At 36.6% G+C, this 23095-nt stretch overlaps 1 protein-coding gene across 11 annotated transcripts in view; it reads right to left on the bottom strand.

Annotated features, from left to right (window-relative positions):
* LOC135194931 (uncharacterized) overlaps positions 1-23095 on the bottom strand; it is a 1136289-nt gene that overhangs the window by 512099 nt on the left and 601095 nt on the right. For all 11 annotated transcript variants that reach the window (XM_064221135.1, XM_064221136.1, XM_064221140.1 and 8 more), the window contains 2 exons: positions 13728-13863; positions 3375-3440 (listed from right to left, as the gene is read on the bottom strand). In XM_064221135.1, the coding sequence (XP_064077205.1) occupies positions 3375-3440; positions 13728-13863 (202 nt within the window). The remainder of the gene's footprint in view (positions 1-3374; positions 3441-13727; positions 13864-23095) is intronic.

Here is a 23095-nt window from a genome sequence, read left to right as displayed (position 1 = left end):
TTTTATTCTAAACGTCTTGGGAGTGTTTGACGAAATGAAGACATTCCTTAAGTCAGGTTTTTGCAGTCTCTTTGGAGTGTTTGAAGAAAATCAAGACCTTCCTTAAGTCAGGTTTCTGCACAGAATAACACGAATGATATAAAATGACTCCAGATATGTCCCCCATGGACGGTAGCTATAACGAAAAAATATCTATGCGACGTTAGTGAATATACTTTACGTCAACCAGTGGGCAAAAGAAATCCACTGCCAAATCACAGGAGAGCAAGCAAAGCAAGCAAGCGCATGCATATGAACGCTGCTAACTCTTACGCTATTGACAAAGAATCCACATTTTGTGACTTTTATGCGCACACACATTTACATATGGATAATCTACATCCTGGCTGCGTGGACTGCGGCAAAATGGTCCCCTTGGAGGGTTTGAAATATTTTCCAACCTTCCAAGAAAGGTAATCTTGCACTTCCTTTCTCTCCGAAAATACGACGAAGACATGCAAATGTTATAACAACATAGGAAATACAAACGACATACCCTAACTTCGAAAACTTCGAATGCTTTACGTAAACTGGACGGTATAAGAGCTTGGAAACTGAGGATGTTGCGCAAATAGAACCTAAAAAGTCAAGCGAAGGTGCAATGCATTACTGCCCTACAAACAATACACCGTGTATTTTGATCATTTATTAATTTTTCTATCTATTTTCATATAAATTTATGAAATCATCTTTTTTTGTCATCACTAATAACTGACGTCTTCTTTCAAATGAACATTGTATTCTTTGGAAGATTGAATTTCAAGTCTATGGCCCTGTAGACTTGTTCCATAATAATAATAATAATAATAATAATAATAATAATAATAATAATAATAATAATAATAATAATAATAATAGTTCTAAAGGGTCCACAATAATACAAAGTGTAAAAAGTCCGTGTATAATTTTGAAGACTTTACAGAAAGCTTTCGAACTACTACTACTACTACTACTACTACTACTACTACTACTACTACTACTACTACCTAATAATAATAATAATAATAATAATAATAATAATAATAATAATAATAAAATAATATAAAATTATATATGATCTCTTCTACCTCCATCTCTTATTATCATCTGCAACTTCTTGCAAATAAACACCATTTCCTTTGAAAGCTTGAATTTTAAGCGAGTCAAGATTAAGGAAGGAGAGAGAGAGAGAGAGAGAGAGAGAGAGAGAGAGAGAGAGAGAGAGAGAGAGAGAGAGAGAGTTTGCGCACTTATGAGCGCAAAAATGTTACCACCGAAAATGATTCGATGCCGAGTCACCGTTATGAAACTTTGGGGAACTTTACCTTCGTCCATACTTTTCTTGCCCTAAGTGACACAAAAGAAAAAAGAAAAAAAGTTCAATTGATCTTGGAATGGAATATGAAATTTAGGTCAAAGGCCAAGCGCTGGGACTTATCAGGTCATTCAGCGTTGAAAGGGGAATTCAGAGTAGAAAGTTTTAAAACTGTCACAGGACGAAGACACCCGGCGGCCGCCCCCCCCCCCCCCCCCGTCCCCCCCGTAACACTTTTAAATATCTGTTAAGAGGAGGAAAGTAAGATGGAAGAAAGAGAATATGAATGGCGGTACGGTTAAAGGAATAAAAGGAGTTGAAGCTAGGGGCCGATGGGACGCTGCACAGAACCTTAAGCAATGACTACAGTATGCCACGTGCCGTGCACTGACGGCACTAACCAACCACCCCTCCCCCCCACACCCACCCAACTGAGCCCTTCTTTCTCTTGTCATTTCAAGTCTGGTCGAATTTGTTTGAACTGGCATGAGTTCAGACGTAACATCATTTAACAAAACTATTGAATCTTCCTTGAGTCATTACCATGGCAACAAATACATTTTTACCGTAAAAATAGCAAATCTTTTAAGTAATTTGTATTTTTCTCAACACACAAAACATTAAGTTCTTTACATACATTTTTACTCGCGCGGGAACAACTACAAAGCAGTTTTCTCGTGACAGACACATCAATCCGAGTACGGTACTGACAATATCTGGATAACAGACGCATGACCTTCTCTTTAAATGGTAGACGACCACCTTTAAAGGTCTCCTGGAGTACCCTACGTGTACTTGATTAAAAATATTAGATTTGGTTTAGCACCGATCTTGCATCTAAAATCATTAATAAATTGCAGACGCCACCCTCTGATGGTAACAGTTCGATATCAATGTCATATGATCTTTCGATAAAAATTATTCGTTTTACATTCGACAAAATATTAAATATTACCAAAACCATTCGCCGATATGGTTATGTACAAATTACGCAGAATACATTTGGGTTCATCTGAGCATCGTGTACATAAACACATTAGTAGAAACTGACATGATACACTGCTTATTGTTCTATCCAAAGCACAAACAGCCCAAGTAGGATGGCACGACTGCAAGCAATGTGCACAAAACTCACATTGCAACACCGTGAAGTGGAAACGAAAAAGGCAGTATTTTTAAATTCTCAGTCAAAATCGAAATTCACATTTGTCTTAAAACTTGTAATCAAGCCTGAATACAAAAAGGTGAAGCAACCTCGTGAAGGCATTTTGACACTACTCCCCCCCCAAAAAAAGGTTTCATTACTTTAATTCTCATATTGAACATACAAAAGCACACTGCCCACAGCCAATGTACTGCCAAGAAGAGGGTACCACACCTGAACCGAGTCATTATCATTATTATTATACTTATCAAAAAAAAATACTCATAGTAGCCACTAGTCTTCAAATGGAAAAACAAATTCACAGTTATGTGCGGGTACATATATTTAAATTTGAAACTTTAAGGATAGCTTTCGGGAAACTGTTCGGAACAGAATCCCGAACGCTATCCTTAATTTCAAATTTAGATATATGTACATTTACATTACTGTGGATTTGTTTCTCCATTATAATGATTATTAAAATAGTTTTACCACACCACTGAGCCGATTATGAGCTCTCACAGGGATGGTAGAATGATTTGTCATTACCAAAAGCCTTCAAATCCTTGTGGGGAAAACCTCTTCAAAATTTGTGACAAGGCCGGTTATGGACAATAGACCAATCCTTTAATTTATGATGCTCCAGATAACAAGCCAAATAAACTGGCTCAAGGCTCAAACCAATGTACAAAAAGCTAAAAAAAAAAAATCTGCCATAAAGTCTGTCACACTGATCGCAACAACGTGAAAAGAAAATGTCGAACAGTAAACTAAAGAGTAATCATAAACAAATAATGGGGAGTGAAATGTTATAAATTACAAATACAGGTAGAACCACCTGCTGCTGACGAGGTAATACATATTCACATACAGTCAACACTAATAAAGCTTCCTTACCTTTCCCAAGTCGTCACGGGACACTTGGCATCCCAAGTCGCATCTTGTATTAATCAGGGATTCAATCTGCAATGTAAATAAAAATATACAATATTATTATTGACAATGAGAAATACTAATTTTACTGCAAGTATGAAGCGAAAATTGTCAAAACTACCATATTCTTTCGTTAAATATGTGGAGCTAATTGAAAGTGCTTAAGGATGATGAAGATCCATATAAATGTTGGTGGGGGTAATAAAACAAAATACAAAAATTATTATCAACGAAGAGAAATACTTATTATACTGCAAGTATGAAGTGAAATAAAAACTGTCAACATTACTATACTCCTTCGTTAAATAAGCAAATCTAATTAAAATTACTCAAGAATGCTATAGGGTAACGTCGTTTCACCCAAGCAATTTACCTTTCTCACAGCTTTTATTAGGAAAATATCAGTTGGAAAGAAGAACAGGTTTCGACTGGACTAACAATACAAAGTTGGCTAGCTCAGAATTTACAAATGATGAAGTTTTAATCATAAAATTAGTACATAATTTATAAAGCTTGCTCAACTGAATGCATCATATATCAAGAGAGATAGAATGATGATAAATCCTAAGGAAAAAAGTATGTAATGAGGACACAGTTGCACTATGGGACGAAATAACTAAAGGAGAAAAATGAATGAAGGTCGACTTTCAAATATTTAGGAATACTGATATCCAGGACAGGTTGATTAAGACCTGAAAGTCAAAATTCTTCAGAAGTCTGGTAAGATCTGCATTACTGCACGGACATGAATCATGTTATAACGATGGAACGATATCGTAAGGATTGTAACGATCTGAGGATAAAGCTTCAAGAAGAATAGCAGGAGTCAGATGGCAGGATAGGATGAGAGCTGATACCACAAAGGAAATGACTGAAGCTCCATACGTAGTTGAGAAAATTATGAAAGCGAGACGGAGATGGCTTGGACATGTCCTTAGTACGAGCCCTGGGAGCACGGCAAGTGATAGTCGTCATCTGGGCTCTTGTGGGCACAAGGAGAGTTGGATGCCACAGACCTAGACCTACTTGGCTAAGGGCTACGAGAAGGGAGGATAGACATGAGCGGAGATTTGTAGGAGAGAAAGCACAGGTAAGACAATTGTGGATGGATGACACAGAGGGCCTTGGATAAACTTTTTTGGCATTCATGACGGACGATATTCACCTAAGAACAACATTATAAGCAAAGCAACTTGATAACCTGACAAATAACCTATGAAGGCGACTGACAATTCTAAAAGAACGATACTACAGTTGCTTGAAAAGCCACAACAACAAACAACAGCAGCAACAACAGTAAAAGCAAAATCCCAGAGCTGAAAGCAATAGAGCAGGATTGAACAGCTCACTCAACCCACGCAAAAATTCCCATTGGCAATTTCGCCGAACTGAAATTTTAATTGTCAAAAATTTTTTACCCGATCCAAAAGTAACTCCCACTGACCAAATATACTGAATGGCTGTACAATCTGCGCGTATGTATTCCAACCAGAGAGAGAGAGAGAGAGAGAGAGAGAGAGAGAGAGAGAGAGAGAGAGAGAGAGAGAGTTATACTGACAAAAACATCTATAAAACGGTAAAAATAGAATAAAAAAACGCATCGAAATAAACAATAAATACAATGGAGGATTTACCCGACACAACAATTCAACTTCTCCAAATAAATAAAACAATAAAAAAAGGTCTAACTGAATATTTTAGTTTTTTTTGTTCTATCAGATTTTTTTTTTTTTTTTTTTTTTTTTGTAAGTACAAATCCTCAGGTGATTTTTGAGAGAATAAACACACAACGAGATTTTCATCCATTAACACTTAAAAAAAAAAAAAAAAAAAAAAAATCTGCCTTCTCTTAAATATGCAAACAGCCAGATTGGTAAGACCTGCCGAAATCCTGCCTCACTCCTCGGCATACGAAAGCAAAGCGTGATCCAACCTACTGCTTACCCGGGAACGTGCTAAAATCTACGGTCAAACAGAGCGTAGTTTCTCAAAGGAAAATTAAAATAAATACGCTGTATCTTATTAGTAATAACTGTTCTGTACTGTTTAACATGCACATCATTCATTTTTTCACATTTTCATTCTAATAAATAAATCATAAATATCCTATCATCAAATTCCTGTATCTTTAACTCAACGCGAAATACCTTTTTCAGACCTTTTTAGGCTTTTCCATAAGGCTTTCTTATTTCCCCCTCCCCCCGCCCTCAACAAGAACAGCAGCAGCGAAAACATCATCATAAATAACAACAACAAAGTAGTTTGAAGGCTTACTCCCCGAGTAAGCGCAAATTCCCAAAAAACCACATGGAACAGCTTTCTGTGACAATGATCGTCTAGTTCAGAGAGAGAGAGAGAGAGAGAGAGAGAGAGAGAGAGAGAAAGGAAAATAACTTTCCCCCCCCTCTACGATCTCTGTGGTTGTGACGCTAATTGCCGTATCGATAAATCCATAATGCCTGAATTAGAACTGTCGTCATAAATGAGGAGAATCGATGCCAACCTGCAAGATGCCGCCGCCACCACCACCACCACCACATCGGAATGCTGGCCAACTTGGAAAAAAATGTATCCACTTCCCCGTCAAGTGTCACTTCGAAATATCGACCAAGTTATTATTTATTATCCCTCCCTCCTTGAAATCCATCCGACAATAAACTGAAAAATGCTTCAGTCATTTTATTCGATTCGAAGCACTCAAGCCCAAGCATAGTTAACCAATACTTGTATCGGAATATCGACAGCACGTAAAAACGACACTGTCAAAGTTGCACGGAAAACAAAATGTTCGATTATGTGAAAGAAATTTTTTTAACTAAGAGCTTATGGATAGACAAATTACTAACAAAAAATAACGTCATAGGGTTGGAGAGAATAACCACTTAAAGACAGCCCTCTGATAACTTATTGTTATAGTTTATGAAAATACCGAGTCAAGTTTACAAAGTACCATTGGTCCTGCCACAATAAATTGGTCTCAAGTAACAGTTAAAAACTAATAGAAAACAATTTGAGAATCTGAACTGGGTGAAATGAGACCAAACTGAATGAATGAACGACTTTAACACATGAGAGATACATATACGATTAAACCTTGGTAAACTCAGATGTGAAATACTATCTCACATTCAACTGGATATTCGTGACTTGCTTTTCAATTGATCGATTTAAAGCTCTCTGAAGGAGCCGAATGACAGATTAACGTTATCTGAAGGCACTGACAGATTAACGTTATCTGAAGGAGCTGACGACGATTAACGTTATCTGAAGGAGCTGACTGACAGATTTGAAGTCCTCTGAAGGAACTGACCTGACAGGCTCAAAGTTCTCTAAAGTAACTGACCTGACAGATTTCAAGTTCTATAAAGGAACTGATCTGACATAATTACAGTTCTCTAAAGTAACTGACCTGACAGATTTAAAGTTCTCTGAAGGAGCTGACTGACAGATTTAAAGTTTTCTGAAGGCGCTGACTCACAGATTTAAAGTTCTCTGAAGGAGCTGACTCACAGATTTAAAGTTCTCTGAAGGAGCTGACTCACAGATTTAAAGTTCTATGAAGGAGCTGACTCACAGATTTAAAGTTTTCTGAAGGCGCTGACTGACAGATTTGAAGTCCTCTGAAGGAGCTGACTCATAGATTTAAAGTTCTGGCTGAAGTTAACTGACTCACAGATTTAAACAGTTCTCATGAAGGAGCTTGACTCACAGATTTAAAGTTTCTCTGAAGGAGCTAACGAAAGATTTAAAGTTCTCTGAAGGAGCTGACTCACAGATTTAAAGTTCTATGAAGGAGCTGATGACAGATTTAAAGTTTACTGAAAGCGTGGACTGACAGATTTGGAAGTCATCTGAAGAGCTGACTCATATTTAAAAGTTTCTCTGAAGGAGCTTTTGAACTCCAGATTTAAAGTTCTATGGAAGGAGCTGAACTCACAAGAATTTAAAGTTTATGAGGAGCTGATCCACAGATTTAAAGATTTTCTGAAGTGCTGACCCCTTAAAGATTTTAAAGTTTCTTCTGATGAGGCTGCCTCACAGAGTTTAAAGTTCTATGAAGGAGCTGACTCACAGATTTAAAGTTCTATGAAGGGGCTGACTCACAGATTTAAAGTTCTATGAAGGAGCTGACTCACAGATTTAAAGTTCTATGAAGGAGCTGACTCACACATTTAAAGTTTTCTGAAGGTGCTGACCCCAGATTTAAAGTTCTCTGAAGGAGCTGACTCACAGATTTAAAGTTCTATGAAGGAGCTGACTCACAGATTTAAAGTTCTATGAAGGGGCTGACTCACAGATTTAAAGTTTTCTGAAGGCGCTGACTCACAGATGTAAATTCTCTAAGAGCTGACTCACAGATTTAAAGTTCTCTGAAGGAGCTGACTCACAGATTTAAAGTTCTATGAAGGAGCTGACTCACAGATTTAAAGTTTTCTGAAGGCGCTGACTCACAGATTTAAAATTCTCTGAAGGAGCTGACTCACAGATTTAAATTTCTCTGAAGGAATTGACTACCAGATTTAAAGTTCTCTGAACAACCAGAGTGACAGATTTAACGTTCTCTGAAGGAGTTGACTGACATATTTAAAGTTCTCTGAAAGAGATGCTTACATGTTCACAAAAAACATGTAAAATGGATTAACTGAGCTGGCGGGAGATTTCAGAACTATCTGTAAAACTCCTTTCCTTAGTTCCTCGATGAAAAGACAACTCTCTACAAAGAGGCTTAACTAATATGAAAAACAATGTCAGGCCGAAAAGGTGCCAATACTAACAAGGAAAACAAAGGGGGGGGAAAAGGGGGCCACACAAACTATTCTTAAACCTATCATCACCACGCAGGCCTTAAATAAAAACGCCGAGAACAAACGCCTATCTGGCAGAGTAGACACGACCCAGGGACTTAATAAAAGAGGGACTTGATGATAAAAGAAATTTCAAGATGAGGAAGCTTTTGTGGAGAGAATTGTCAAAAGGGTAGATAAAGAGACGGCTTCCTAACGCGTTGAGACAATGCTTGAATAGGGGTGGCCCTCTCCTATACAAGACAGGATACGACCTTCTGAAGATATTCATACGTGACACCAAAATAGCATTCTATAAATCTGAGCCAGGTATAAGAGCTCCTAAAGAAACATTTTCATGGGCTAAGAAGTTAGATGAGCTACCGAATTCCAATTGTAAAATTAACAGATTGGATCCCAAAGCCAATAAAAGCGACTGATTAATTGATTTATAATTATGAAAACTGGCGGCAAAACATCTAGGTTATTTCCACTAAAAAAAAATTATATAAGACATTTTAGAAAATAATTAACAAGGAGTTCCATATAATATCTACACACACACACACACACATATACATACATACATCATACATATATATATATGTATATATATATATATATGTGTGTGTGTGTGTGTGTGTGTGTGTGTGTGTGTGTGTGTGTAAATTCACATATACTATACATATATACTGCATATTATGATTTAAAACTTGAGGTGGAGGTCAGCATCCCTAACAAAGGTACACAACAACTGCTCTATATTACAATCCCCTCCGAATAACAGAGAGAGAGAGAGAAGAGATGAGGAATTGAGAGACGCCGAAGAGAGAGAGAGATAGAGAGAGAGGAAAGGAGAGAGAGAGCGAGAGAGAGAGAGAGAGAGAGAGAGAGAGAGAGAGAGAGAGAGAAAAGCACCTACCTATACCATAATGGAACAACAAAAGCCTTCTGTTCAGCAGAGCAGATAATGACTACATATCTAGATTAATCAGACACCCTCCATGCGCCAGAAAGCTGAGCTTTTCAGCCACCGTGAAAATCGAAACGCGATTCCTAGCGATCACAAAATGCTGTAAAATATAATTCCTGAATGTTTACATCGTGTATAATGAACAGACAAAAAGACAGCAGGCATTTGGGGTGAAGATCCCTGCGTGCAAGAGTGATTATACATTTAAACTGGAAATAGAAATTTTTTCCCAAAACTACAACGAAACATTTTTTTCCTGGGATACACAAGAGCAATCTCCCTCTGCTGAAATAGCGGCAGCCGCTGCTATCTTGGATCTTTCAAAGCCCCAGGGTTTTCATTTGCATGGCGACAAATGAGGTCGTTTTTCTCTCTAAGCCAATGAATGCAAGTTATCATAGACTAATGGTTCGCAGAGAGGCAAAAGGCTTATTTCTGCTTTGTCTTTCCCAGAGGCCTCACTTATTTCAGAGTCGTCTCTAAATGTTGCGGCATATATTAAAAAGCTGTGTTTGAAATCCTCACAAAAATAATGCCTGAATAAAAAAGAATTCAACAGGGCGGACGAGCGGTTGAAAGAAACAAAAACACAATTCTATGTGGGGGGACAACCTGAAATAATAAAAGCTTACAAATACATTAAGCAGCGGTGCACACACACACACCACACACACACACACACACACACACACACACACAAAATAACATTCACTTCCCGAATGCGATGTTGCCTTTTGTGTTTATTCATGCCAGAAGCATTTAACTGTTCCTGTTTAAAAGGGAAGTTAACTGGTCAGTAACAAAAGTAGAGCCAAAATCTACACGTCTTCATCAAATACACAACCTTTTCCATTCTGTTAGGCAGCAAAATTCAGCCGCGGAAAGGTAGCATATCACTGTTGCTGGAACAAGTGTAAGGATGGATTTATGATGCGCATCGAAAAGACTGGTTTACAGTAGTACCAAAGTGATGTATTCAGCCGTAAAAGAAATACATGACTCCCTATCTGTATGTATGTATGTATGTATGTATGTATGTATGTATGTATGTATTATTATTATTATTACTGGGAAAGTAAATCCACATTAGTATGCGTGTTTGGTTGTGTTATTTAAATTACATACAGCTGCATATATTTTAAATAACAAAAACCAAACACGCACACTACTACTGTGGATTTACTTTCACAATTTATTAACTCATGTGATTATGAGTTTATTATTATCATTATTAATATTATTATTCAGAGGATGAACCCTATTCATTGCACAAGCCCTCCACGGGGGCTACTAACTTGAAATTCAAGCTTCCAAAGAATACTATGGTGTTCATTATAAAGAGGTAACAGAAGGTAAAGGGAAATACAGAGAGAGATTAGTAAATAAATAAAATATAAGCAAATTTTCAAAATTCAGGGGTAGTTATATTAGGGCGGTAATGCAATGCATCTTCGCTTGAACTCCTTTAGTTGCAATTGCAAGACATCCTCAGGGAGGCAGTTCTACAGTCTAACGGTGTGAGGAATGATAGGAAGAGAAAGTAATTGTTTTCAAATCAAAATATTACATAATGAAGCGTAATGACTCAAGCTACAGTTTTTCAAGGTTAAAAAAAAAACTGTCAGAGCGGAAGATCAATCAAATACTTCTATACTGGGCACAGACAGCGCTGGAATATCCCATTTCCAAAATCAAATGTGAGAAACATTATTTATTTTCTTAACCTCGTATGTGGATGTTATGTCCTCACCAATACGTCAGTCCATTTTTATAAATCTTTTCAGGGAAGCTTTCCCGATACGAGATACCATCCTTCAAAGAACATAGCTAATTACTTCGAGAGCGGCATCTGTTATCGCTAATAATATTGCATGTAAAAAATTCATTAACCAATTAGTTGTTCCCCGGGGAGGAGGAGGAGGAGGAGGAGGAGGAGGAGGAGGATACAGTACATTGCTTTACACAGCGGCCGCATTCAAAAGAAAAAATCAGGGCATATTTCTTTTCCAAGTGTGGTCGAACTACAGAAGAATTCCGATACCGATGTCCACCTGCTTCAAAGGTTGTGACCAATTAACAGATTTGTCCACTAAGATCAGAGAGGGGAGGCAAATTAACCGATCGACCAGTGCGAAGAAAGAAAAAAAACTTAAAAATGGAATGGAAAGAATGATTGACATCCTACTGTAACATTCAATAATTGAAGTATAATCTTTTCTAATTACTGATCTCTTCTTTCTGCGTTTCCTATGACCTGTTACTTCTTTCAAATGAATACTAAATTCTCTCGGAAGCTTGAATTTCAAGTCAGCGGCCCCTGTGGCGGAGCTTGTTCCAAATGAATAGGGTGCATTTTCTGAATAAAAAAAAAAAAGAAAAAATAATAATAATAAGGATATGGGATATGCCAGTGGATATTGTACCCATAATCACAGGGACACTAGGAGGCACGATCCCAAGATCCCTGAAAAACTAGATGTCAAAGTGGCTCCAGGACTCGTGCAGAAGTGTGTGGTCCTAGAAACAGCACACATGCTGATTCTATAAAATCTGGGCAATACAAGTACCTACTTTAAGCTGATACCTGACCTTTGGTCTCTGTGAAAACATAGGATAACTATATCTTAGCTAGACAAAAGACTATCCTCCTCCCTCGCGCTGGAACCATTTTCCCTAGAAAAATAAGTCGGTCTCTCATATTACGCTTAAAACTGTCGACGAAGTTCCTACCATATCGACATCCTGAATAATGAATAACAAGAACATACCCAGGGCTTGTTTGTTTTCCTTGGTGGAAATATATATGCAAATACCGTAGTTCCTCTTTAATGCAGTTCTTGCTAAACGGAGAGAGAGAGAGAGAGAGAGAGAGAGAGAGAGAGAGAGAGAGAGAGAGAGAGATATTCAGGACTCCCCTTACTGCATTCCTTTGCCACTGATTTATATATAATGACATTGAAACACACCAAACACACAGGCATATATAATACATATAAATAATATATATTTTCATATATATAATACAGTAGCATGTAAACAAATTTCATTTCAAAAGCTAATCATTTTTTCTATCAGCATTCATCACCTACATTCAACTTTGCTAAGTACATCTGCTTAACCATCAGTTATGTTTTACTCGACCAAAACCCAATCACATTTCTGCCTTTACATAACTCCCCCCCCCTCACCCCCCGGGGGGTTCAGAGAGTAACGTAATACCCTCGCAGTTCCCAGAATCATCCTCTCCGCTTTATCTGTCAAGACAAAGGGACAACGGAGGATGGAAAGGCTTCGGGGAAATGGGAAAGAAGAAAAGAAGAATGTGGGAAGGAGAAAGGCAATAAAAGGGGAACTGGAAAGAAACACAACACTGCCTCGTCTAATTTGTAAAGCCATTTCACTCCAGGAGCTTCTCCATTTCAAAATGCTAAGATTTCCCAATTTGGAATTCTAAGATCCCAACTCTGTATATAATACGTGAATATATTCAAGTAAATGCATATAGGTGTTATTTGTATGTAAGACGTGCGTGTGTGTGTGTTGTGTGTGTACATATATATGTATATGTATATATATATATTATATATATATATATATATATATATATGCATATATATATATATATATATATATTATATATATATACACATAAATATGCATGTGTTTTACATGCACACAATAAAATTCACAAATAAATAACCACCCACATATTTACCAGAAGGCACCAATCAACAAGAAAACTTGGACCAGGTGGGAATTCAAGGAGAAAATGCAAAAGGCTAAAGAGAATGAAGAGAGAAATTGTAATGACAATCCCACAGAAGGTGAATAAAGTTGACAAATCTGACGAAATGACACGTGTCAATGCCGATGTTGACAGGGGTAACATTGCAAATGTATTCTATTACACACGTGCCATATCCTGGCAGAGAAATGAGCCTTGATATGTCACGTAGTTTCACAGGTGATCTATATATTAAGGAAATAGAACTCGTTCGCGTTAGTACTGACAGGCCACTGATAGCCCAAAGGGGGCTTTATCTGTCGAATTTCTCAGTTCCAGAGGTCCTTTATTCCTTACTGAGGATGTCGTGCAATTGGAATTTTAGAAAATTCAAGAGAAGATGCAACGCATTATTACCATAAGATATTTCTCTTTGTATTTTGATAACTTAATTACTTTTTATCTAACCATTTATTTATTCGTTAAATTTTGTTTTCTCTTAAACTTACATTTTTACCTAATCATTTTTGTTTTCCCATAACTGATATCTTTCTGTAGCATTTCCTATTACCCTGTTACCTCTTTCAAACGAACACCACAGCCTTTGGAAGCTTGAATTTCAAGTCAATGGCCCGTGTGTGTGTGTGTGTGTGTGTGTGGGGGGGGGGGGGGGCCTTGTTCCATATGAATAATAATAATAAATAATAATATATAATCAATAATAATAATAATAATAATAATAATAATATGCGTCATTTGCTTAACAACAACAACAATAATAATAATAATAATAATAATAATAATAATAATAATAATAATCATTCAGACCAACGTACCTCTTCTCTGGAGTGGCTACCGGTCAGGGGCATATCGTAGAGCGGATCGGGTGTCCGAAGGGGGGCGCTGGCCCCCTCGTCTTCTCTCACGACTGGGACAGAAGACAGCCATTCTTTCCGAACTGTTTCAATCCACCTACAAAAAAAAGAGACAAAAAAAAAAAAGGTCACAATATATCACAAGAGGAATATCAATGTAACATCTTATGTACTTATTTAAGATTATACCTTTCATATCGGCAGAATGAAAATCTAGCATGCGGGAGAACTTAAATAAGCTTTTCAACGTAAACTTAATATGCTACAACTTACTCTCTCTTTAGTCATATTTCCATGTATCTATTCTAAAGTTCTCATGAGGTCATGTTTCCTATCAACTTATATCATATTTCCTTTGACGTACATTATCTGGTTATATAAGTGTATTCTAAATCCGGACAATTTTAATCTGATCATAGGTCACGTCCTAAATATTCAGTACTATTTAAAATGTTACCGTAATATATATATGTATAAATAAATTTAAAATATATATATATATATATATATATATATATATATATAGTGTAATAATTACTAATTTTACACATGAAATAATTTCAAACCCATTAATCTCAAACTCACTATACCTTGGGATTCATATATGATACGCGCACTCACCATAATTTTTTATCCCTCCAACTATGTAACCACGTGACTATGTCTATAATAATATTTTGTAAGCAATTTTACAACAAATGGCACTTAACATACATGACTCAAACATAAACAAAGTACGATACAATTATAATACCGTACGGTGCAAGCTGACGTTGTAGTCAGGGAAGATGAGTTATATACCTAAAAAAATTTTTTATAAATGTTATTTTCGAGATGGATGGTAGTACTTTTTACAAAAACTTTTTGATTAATACATACACACTTATACATAATAATATATTATATATTTTATATATATCTATATATATATATATATATATATTGCATGTGTAATGTGTGTATTAATAAAAAAGTTTCCAATATTTGTACGTGGAAGGTAATACTTAACTCATACATAAGCTTTTCAGAGTTTTCATATAATATATATAGTATATATCTATATATTATATATATATATATATATATATATATCTATATATATATACATGTGTATCTGAAATCCCAACGGGGTGAGAGCAGAGCATTGTTTGTGATCCAACGGAGAGAGAGAGAGAGAGAGAGAGAGAGAGAGAGTTTTAATCCCATGATGAAATAGTACCATTTCGCATCCAGTCCCCCGCCGTCAGTATACCCGACAACCAGCTCAGGGGACCCGTAAATAATTTATAGCCACTCAAGCCTAATGGCAATGAAATATAGCGGCTTAACGGGATTTCATTTCAAATGCGTCATATCACAGCCCTGTCAATAATCTATGAAAATGCCAGGCTGTCCAATATACCCTGTCAAATTTTGCGATGACTTTTACTTGGTAGTGTGTACATATTCTAATTATTTAATTTTCTCATGTCTGTGGATGAAGACAACAAACACACACCATACACACGCAGATACACATCCATATGTATGCATACATACATACATACATACACACACACACAAGCGCACATGATGTATATACATTATATATATACACATTTCCACATTCTATTTTTCTAAATATACTTCCACAAAACACAGCTATTTCGTTTTCGAATAATTTCCAAAAGGTCTGTTCTAAAAATAAAGAGCGCTTCATGCTTCAATAAACAACACTGAAATACCAAAGTTTAAAGTATTCAACATGCCAAGTAGAAAGTGAAACGCGAAACGAAAATCATTTGTGTAAAAGTTTTACCCAAGGAAGTATAAGTGCAGCGTCTGATAACGTCTGTTTTCGAGTGATGATATTGTTCTAAGAAATATTGAATGTGGAGAAAGTAAGAGTCAAATCTGACTTGTCTTACTTAAGTCATTAATGAATTTCAAAATCACTGCAGCTGAAAACAAGTCTATTAGTAACAGTCGTCCAAATGATCACAGGAAATCTAGCTGCAATTATAGAGAAATTTTGACAATAGGGAGGTATTACTTACGTTGCCACCAATTCCTGCGATTCCTCACGGTACTTTCCACTAATTCCTACGACTTCTCACGGCACTTACCAAATTCCTGCTATTCCTAGCGGTACTTGCCAAATTCTTGCTATTCTTAACGGTATTTCCCACTAATTCCTGCGATTCCTCAAGGTACTTACCACTAATTCCTGAGATTCCTAACGGTGCACAACACGGATTCCTGCGATTCCTCACGGTACTTACCACTAACTCCTGCGATTCCTCAAGGTACTTACCACTAATTCCTGAGATTTCTCAAGGTACTCACCACTAATTCCTACGATTCCTTAAGGTAATTCCTGCGATTCCTCAAGGTACTTCCTACTAATTCCTGAGATTCCTCGCGGTACTTACCAAATTCCAGCGATTTCTCACGGTACCTACCGCAAATTCCTAAGATACTTCACAGCACTCCTCATAACTCCTGCGATTCCTAACGGTGCTCACCACTGAGTCCAGCAATTCCTCAAGGTACTCACCACTGATTCCTGCAATTCCTCACGGTACTCACCAGATTCCTGCGACTCCTCACGGTACTTACCACAAATTCCTGCGATTCCTCACGGTATTTACCACTGATTCCTGCGACTACCTACGAAACTGACGCCATTGCTCGAGAAACTCACCGCTGTGGACACGAACAAGCGAGACAACAACAGTTTCCCATGAATAATCGGGTGACTAACAGTTGCATGACTCGCCGAATGGCTTAGTTTGACGTGGGATCCACCTCGCAATGCCATCACTCACTACCATCATCATCGTCTTCATCATCATCACCATCATTATAGTCATCTCCAACACTGTGATTCACTACGTCACCACCACCAACACCACCATCACCAACATCGACACCACCATCAAGAGTCTGATGAGAGTTCGGACGCATTTTCCGTCTGGCTTTCCATGTCTTCTTCGTTTTGTTATATCTTGACGATTTCTTTCGGGTGGAGAGTCAGCATCGTGATTTTTCTAAGTCTCTCTACATATTACGTTTAGGCGTTCACATTTCGCTCGTTTTCAACGTTTATATTCACTAATTTGGATCTAGTTTTTTTTCGTTTTTGTCTGTTTAAATCCAAATGATCTTCAAAGTACAACCGAGTTCGTAAACGATACGATTTTCATACGCACGTAACACCTGTTTAGATTCACTTTTATAATTAAATTATTCCACATAAATTCTTTAGATGCACATTTAACATTTGATTATTCCACAACCGTTTAAAAAAAATCAAACCGCAACCAGTTCATGAATGAGTCACCAAGTTTGGACTTACATGTCACCATATAAACAAATAATCTCAAATCTAAGAAATAAAAAAAAAAATAGAATAAAGTATATTAATAAATTTCATTATCAAATCTATATTACGTGGCCACAATGCAAACCATGAATTCGAAATACTTTTTTTCTTTAATAATATAATACATAGATACACACACACACACACACACACACACACACACACACATATATATATATATATATATATATATATATATATATGCTTATAATATATGGAAATGAGTGTGTGGAACTGATTAATCTTCCCTCTAAAATATTCATAAATTCTCACTGAAAGAAACTTATTACAAAATCAATTACAATATAGAGTTACTATCTCCTTCCCCTCTCGATGAGGACCACTAGATGAACCCTCATTTTCAACGTACACATTGATGCAATTCATAGAATGAGTGTCATCACATTTGAGTACCTATCAATACAGAGGCGAATGATGTATCATTAAGTCATCAACCTGACAGGCATCAGTCATGAGACAGAATACAGAATACCATTTAAAACCGAGATAAACCATTACTTTTAAACCGCTAGTTCAGTGGAATAAGTCCTGCCGTAAGTAACTACAACGCACTGCTAACCATGAAATAAAAAAAATGATTATCGAGAATCTAAAGTTAGTGAAGAAACGAGAATGTAAACATAAAAATAGAGAGAGCATAGTGACGTCACTAAGGGCTAATAAATATGATGTATATTCTTGCCTTTTTAAGTTCCACTACCACTGAAACTATTGATTTCCCGTGAAAGTTTAATTCAATTTACATAACACCACGACGCTGTTAAAAAACACCTCAGCGTTTGGGCTGAACTGTCGCGAAAACAGTAGAATTTGAAGGGAGAAAACTGAAAAAAGATATTTGAGAAGGATTCGCCGAAAGGGACAAGAGGCGGGGAAAAAATTGAGCACAAGCCAGTTCCCCCCTCCGGGAAATCTTTGCCCGGTGCAAGAAATATATCGTTCAAAGCCTCCCGTTCTGAAAAGTTATTTTAATGGGCCAAGAGGGTTTTCGGTGCGGCCATCTCTCCGGGCGACTGGACACTTATCCGGAGAATATATATATATATATATATATATATATATATATATATATATATATATATATATATATATATATATATATAATATACACTTATTCTCTAGAAACAGTTTCCAGTCGCCCCGAGAGATGGCCGCACCGGAAACCTTCTTGGCCCATTAAAATAACATTTTGGAACGGGAGGCTTTGAACACGTTATTTCTTGCATCGCAATTCTAAGAAGCCGGGCAAAGAATTCCGGAAGGGGGGGATGGGGGGGATACAACAGGCTTGCGTTCAATTCTTCCAAGCCTTTTTTCCCCCTCGGCGAATCCTTCTCAAATATCTTTCTTTTTTTTTCTCCCTTCAAATTCTGCTGTTTTCGCGAGAGTTCAGGCCTAACGCTGAGGCCATTCGGCTTGAGGGGTGTAACAGGAGGAACACCTCAAAGCAGTGGCACTACGAAACAATTGTTAGGGGTGGGTGGGTAACACGATGTAAGAGATCATATGAATTGAGGTACAGTAAAAGAAATGAAAGGGGTTGCAGCTAGGGACCAAAGGGACGCTGCAAAGAACCTTAGGTAATCGACCGGCACTAACCCCCTAAGGGGACGATGGGATTCTTGAAGAAGTATCAGGTTTGTTGGTGAGTGTGTGTGCACACGACTCCACCATACATAAACCTACGAGGACTGACATACGAGAGAATCGAATGGCAAAGAAAATTCTCCCCTTCTATGGCTCAGCTGTAAGATATGGGGCGGCAGGTGTCAGCAGATGTCACGAGAACCGACCCCCTTTTCCGTGATAGAAAGACCCATACTTGGGTACCCAGACCACCACCACAAAAGGTGTTGAGCTCTTCCCAGTTTGTGGTCTGGGGCGACGAGAAGTTGGGGTGGTGATGAAATTCAGCGACTGAAATTCCTGGCATTCCACATTCCAATAATGTATTGGGTGTCATGCGAATCGTTCAAGAAGAAGGCCAGGGCAGTTAAAGTTGAGGATAGATGTTGACCGATACGAAATATATTGGTACATTTGCATAAGATGATTGAGAAGCGTATGTATGTATGTATGTGTATATAGTGTGTGTGTGTGTATATTATATACATATATATATATATATATATATATATATATATATATATATATATTTGGTGTTTTTTATGGGCTCCTTTTATTAGATGAATATATATATATATAGATATATTATATATATATAGTGGGACCATTTACCAGTAATAAGCAGTTTTAACAGCCAAAACACCATCACACTTTCCTTCATTTCGATATGAATACCTCAACAACCCTTCAATCGGACTGGAAAATAATTTAAATGCTTTATCCTTCCAGGGTGGGATTCGAACCCAAACACGTTCAAGTTCGAGTGAGTTTCCCATTAGAATTCAAGTCTTTGAAAAGTATGCATATTTAAACAAGAGTGAGGAAATCGATGATAAGTTAAGATGACAATGTGGCTATTAGTAATACACATGATTATGACCAATTTATCACTTGATTCATTCATCACACTAAGGCTGGAACCATCACATTCAAAACAGATAGTTGAAAAAATAGAATATATACTTATACATGTGTATCACACTACCACATGTTTGAAACATATGAGACGGGGTGTAGGTCTTGGCCGGTTTCGACTTTATTTCCAAGCCATTGACGTCAATGCTTGGAAGTAAAGTCGAAACCGGTCAGGAACTACACCCTTTCTCTTGTGTGTTATATATTCTATTTTTTTAACTATTTGTTTTAAATGTGATGATTCCAGCCATAGCTGCCATTCCTATTCTAAATTAGAATTGGCTACTGAACACTCCATAAAATCAAAAACGGTCTAAATTAATACCTAAAACATCCTTTTAAGGTACAACTCATTTTTTTCCTGCATACAAACACCTCGCTGAAGTGGAAACAAGAATCATGTTCCCAATTATCCTCTGGTGAATGTGTAAGTATATACTACTTTTTTTAAACTATTTGTCTTAAATGAGATGGTTCTAGCCATAGTTGCTAATCCTATCATAAATTAGAATTGATACTGAACACTCCATAAAGTCATATAAGGGCTAAATTAATAACTAAAACACTCCTTTCAAGTTACAACTAACTCATTTTTCTTCTGCATACAAACACCTCGCTGAAGTGGAAACAAGAATCGCGTTCCCAATTATCCTCTGGTGATGAAAAAAAAAACGTAAAGAAAATAAATGTATTAACGATCATAATGGTGCAAAATATTTCTTCAACCCACATGAAAAAACCATGAGGGGGAAGCTCTCGAGCAATATCATCTCACAGTCATTAACATCAGGAGAGCCCCAATTAAACGGGTATGAAAGGGAGTGCGAGAAAGAAGATATACTCGAGAAAACTCGAAGAGAAACCTTAGCGGAATATGTAACGCGTATTCTCGTGAGTTTAAAATCAGCTGAACAAATGAAGCCGTATTGTAAGTGGAAGAAATTGTGCAAACATTCTCTATAGATGTCAAGAAAAAGTGTCCACGATAGAAAATTGAGAAATTCTGACAAAAAAAAAAAAAAAAATAATAAATAAATAAATAAAAAAAACCTATGAGGAGGATGGCGCTATTTGGAAATTTCGAAATATGTAAGATGCTCAGACTGTGGATATATATATATATATATATATATATATATATAGTATATATATATATATATATATATATATTATATTTTTTTTTTTTTTTTTTTTTGTTTTTTCAAGATAAAACGGGCTGAATTAAGTGAAAATCATGAACCAAGATATTAATGTACTAATATTTCCTAATCTTCGGCAATAATAAAATACACATACGTTCCAATAAGGGTTTGGAGAGCCCAATCATCTTTTTCAATACCCAAGAACCGAGATAGGAAGCTTCATAAATCAAAAGTTAACGAAGAGACTCTCTCTCTCTCTCCTCTCTCTCTCTCTCTCTCTCTCTCTCTCTCTCTCTCTCTTTAATCCCAAGCAACCAAGACTGAAAGCTTCATACATACATTAAAATAACGGAGACTTAGCGATTTCTCTCTCTCTCTCTCTCTCTTTGATGCTCCAAGGGACCTATTTTTCATAAAGACTTTTAGGAAACACACGAAGGCAACAAACACTTTACATACACATGAAAGGGAGAGAAACCCTGTGTGTGTGTGCGTGTGTGTGTGTGTGCGTGCTGTCACTCACTCACTCACACACACACACACACACACACACACACACACATGCATACAATCAACTCTTGAAGGATGAAGAAGACTCTTGGAGGAGGAGGAGGAGGAGGAAGAGGAAATACTTTTTTACAGGGCGAGGTCACAGGACAAAGAGGAGACTGTGTGTGTGTGAAAGGTCTTTTTCCACTTAATCAAGCTGTTGCTGAGAGACGGATGGGTATCAATAGATCCTGTTCTTGACTTCGATGAGCAAGGTTCTTAATGCTATTATGCCTTTGGCATGTCAATAAAAAACAGCTTTTAATTAGTCAATAAAAACCTACATTTAATTAGTGGAAAATCACAAGACAATATCAGGTATTTTACATAAGCTTTGTCTTATTTTCAAATAACGTTGGTACAGGCATTCACTTTAAGTACCCCATTACTATTATTATTATAATTATTATTCTTATGATTATTATTATTATTATTATTCAGAAGATGAACCCTTTTCATATAGAACAAACCCACGAGGAACTGACTTTAAATTCAAGCTTCCAAAGAATATTATGTGTTCATCTAAAAGTAACAGAAATCTGTTATCAGAAAAGAAAGAATAAATTAACAAAACGATAAATAAAGACAAAAATGTCCTGAGCTTCCAATTTTGCACATCTTCAGAGGGAGTGTATTTAAATAGCGAAATTATAAGGTTTCTTTCATTTGATAGTAAAATTATAGGGTGTTCTTTTCTGTGTGTGTGTGTGTATCTATAATATATATATATATATATATATATATATATATATTATATATAATATATATATATATATATATATATAAATATCGAGCTACCAAGTCCTTTAATATCTAATTCGCTCTACCTCGGAATTAATATATTTTCATATATGCTTAACCGAAGGGGAATTTTTTCTCGATAATAGATTTGCCTGGACCAGGGCGCGAACCTATGGATCCTTTCAAACCAGGAACGTCAGTGAAGCGTTTACCTACTACACCACCGCGAGATATTAAAGGACATTGTAGCTCGATATTTGTATATGAATCACGGAAATGTATATGACTTTTATATATATATATATATATACACATACACACACACATATATACACGTATTTATTTGTATCCTAGCTACCCACCACTAAATTCAATACTGAAACTGAAAGAAAGCTAAAATGGCTACAAAAAGAACATTACGAAATGAGGAGCATGAAAAACACACTAGTTCTAAGCTTCCTTTAATAACTGAATTAATTTTCTCGATGCTATTATGAAACTCAAAAATTAATTGAAAAAAAAAATCATCCAAGAAAATTGCCTTGTAGCAAATATAGCACAGGAAAAAAATAACTTATGATTTACAATGGAATTTCACAAGCTATATCCAGGACACACACGCACACACACAAAATTCCGATGGGAAAAAAAGAAAAACTTACAAAAATACAAATGCACCAAAATACAACAGTGGAAAACCTCCCTGTAGAGAACGTCTATTTCCAGAACATATAAAAACAATTCCGATGCGAAAAAAAGAAAAAAAAATGCATCAAAATACAACAGTAGAAAACCTCCCTGTAGAGAACATCTATATATGGAGTACCCCCGAGTCACCAATACCGGTTCAAAGCCACTAGATCAATAGAGATCCACTGGCTTCTATCTTCTATTTTCTATTTCCGCAGAAACAGTTGACGTCAAAGAGCAGCAACAGGCTCTTTCCAATCGCCACCTCTCAGGCAGTTCTC

Source organism: Macrobrachium nipponense, chromosome 15, assembly GCF_015104395.2.
Source record: "Macrobrachium nipponense isolate FS-2020 chromosome 15, ASM1510439v2, whole genome shotgun sequence".
In the NCBI taxonomy this organism is placed as follows: domain Eukaryota; kingdom Metazoa; phylum Arthropoda; class Malacostraca; order Decapoda; family Palaemonidae; genus Macrobrachium; species Macrobrachium nipponense.
The sequence above is the reverse complement of the archived record's forward strand: the minus strand, read 5'-3'. Positions and strand labels throughout refer to the sequence as shown.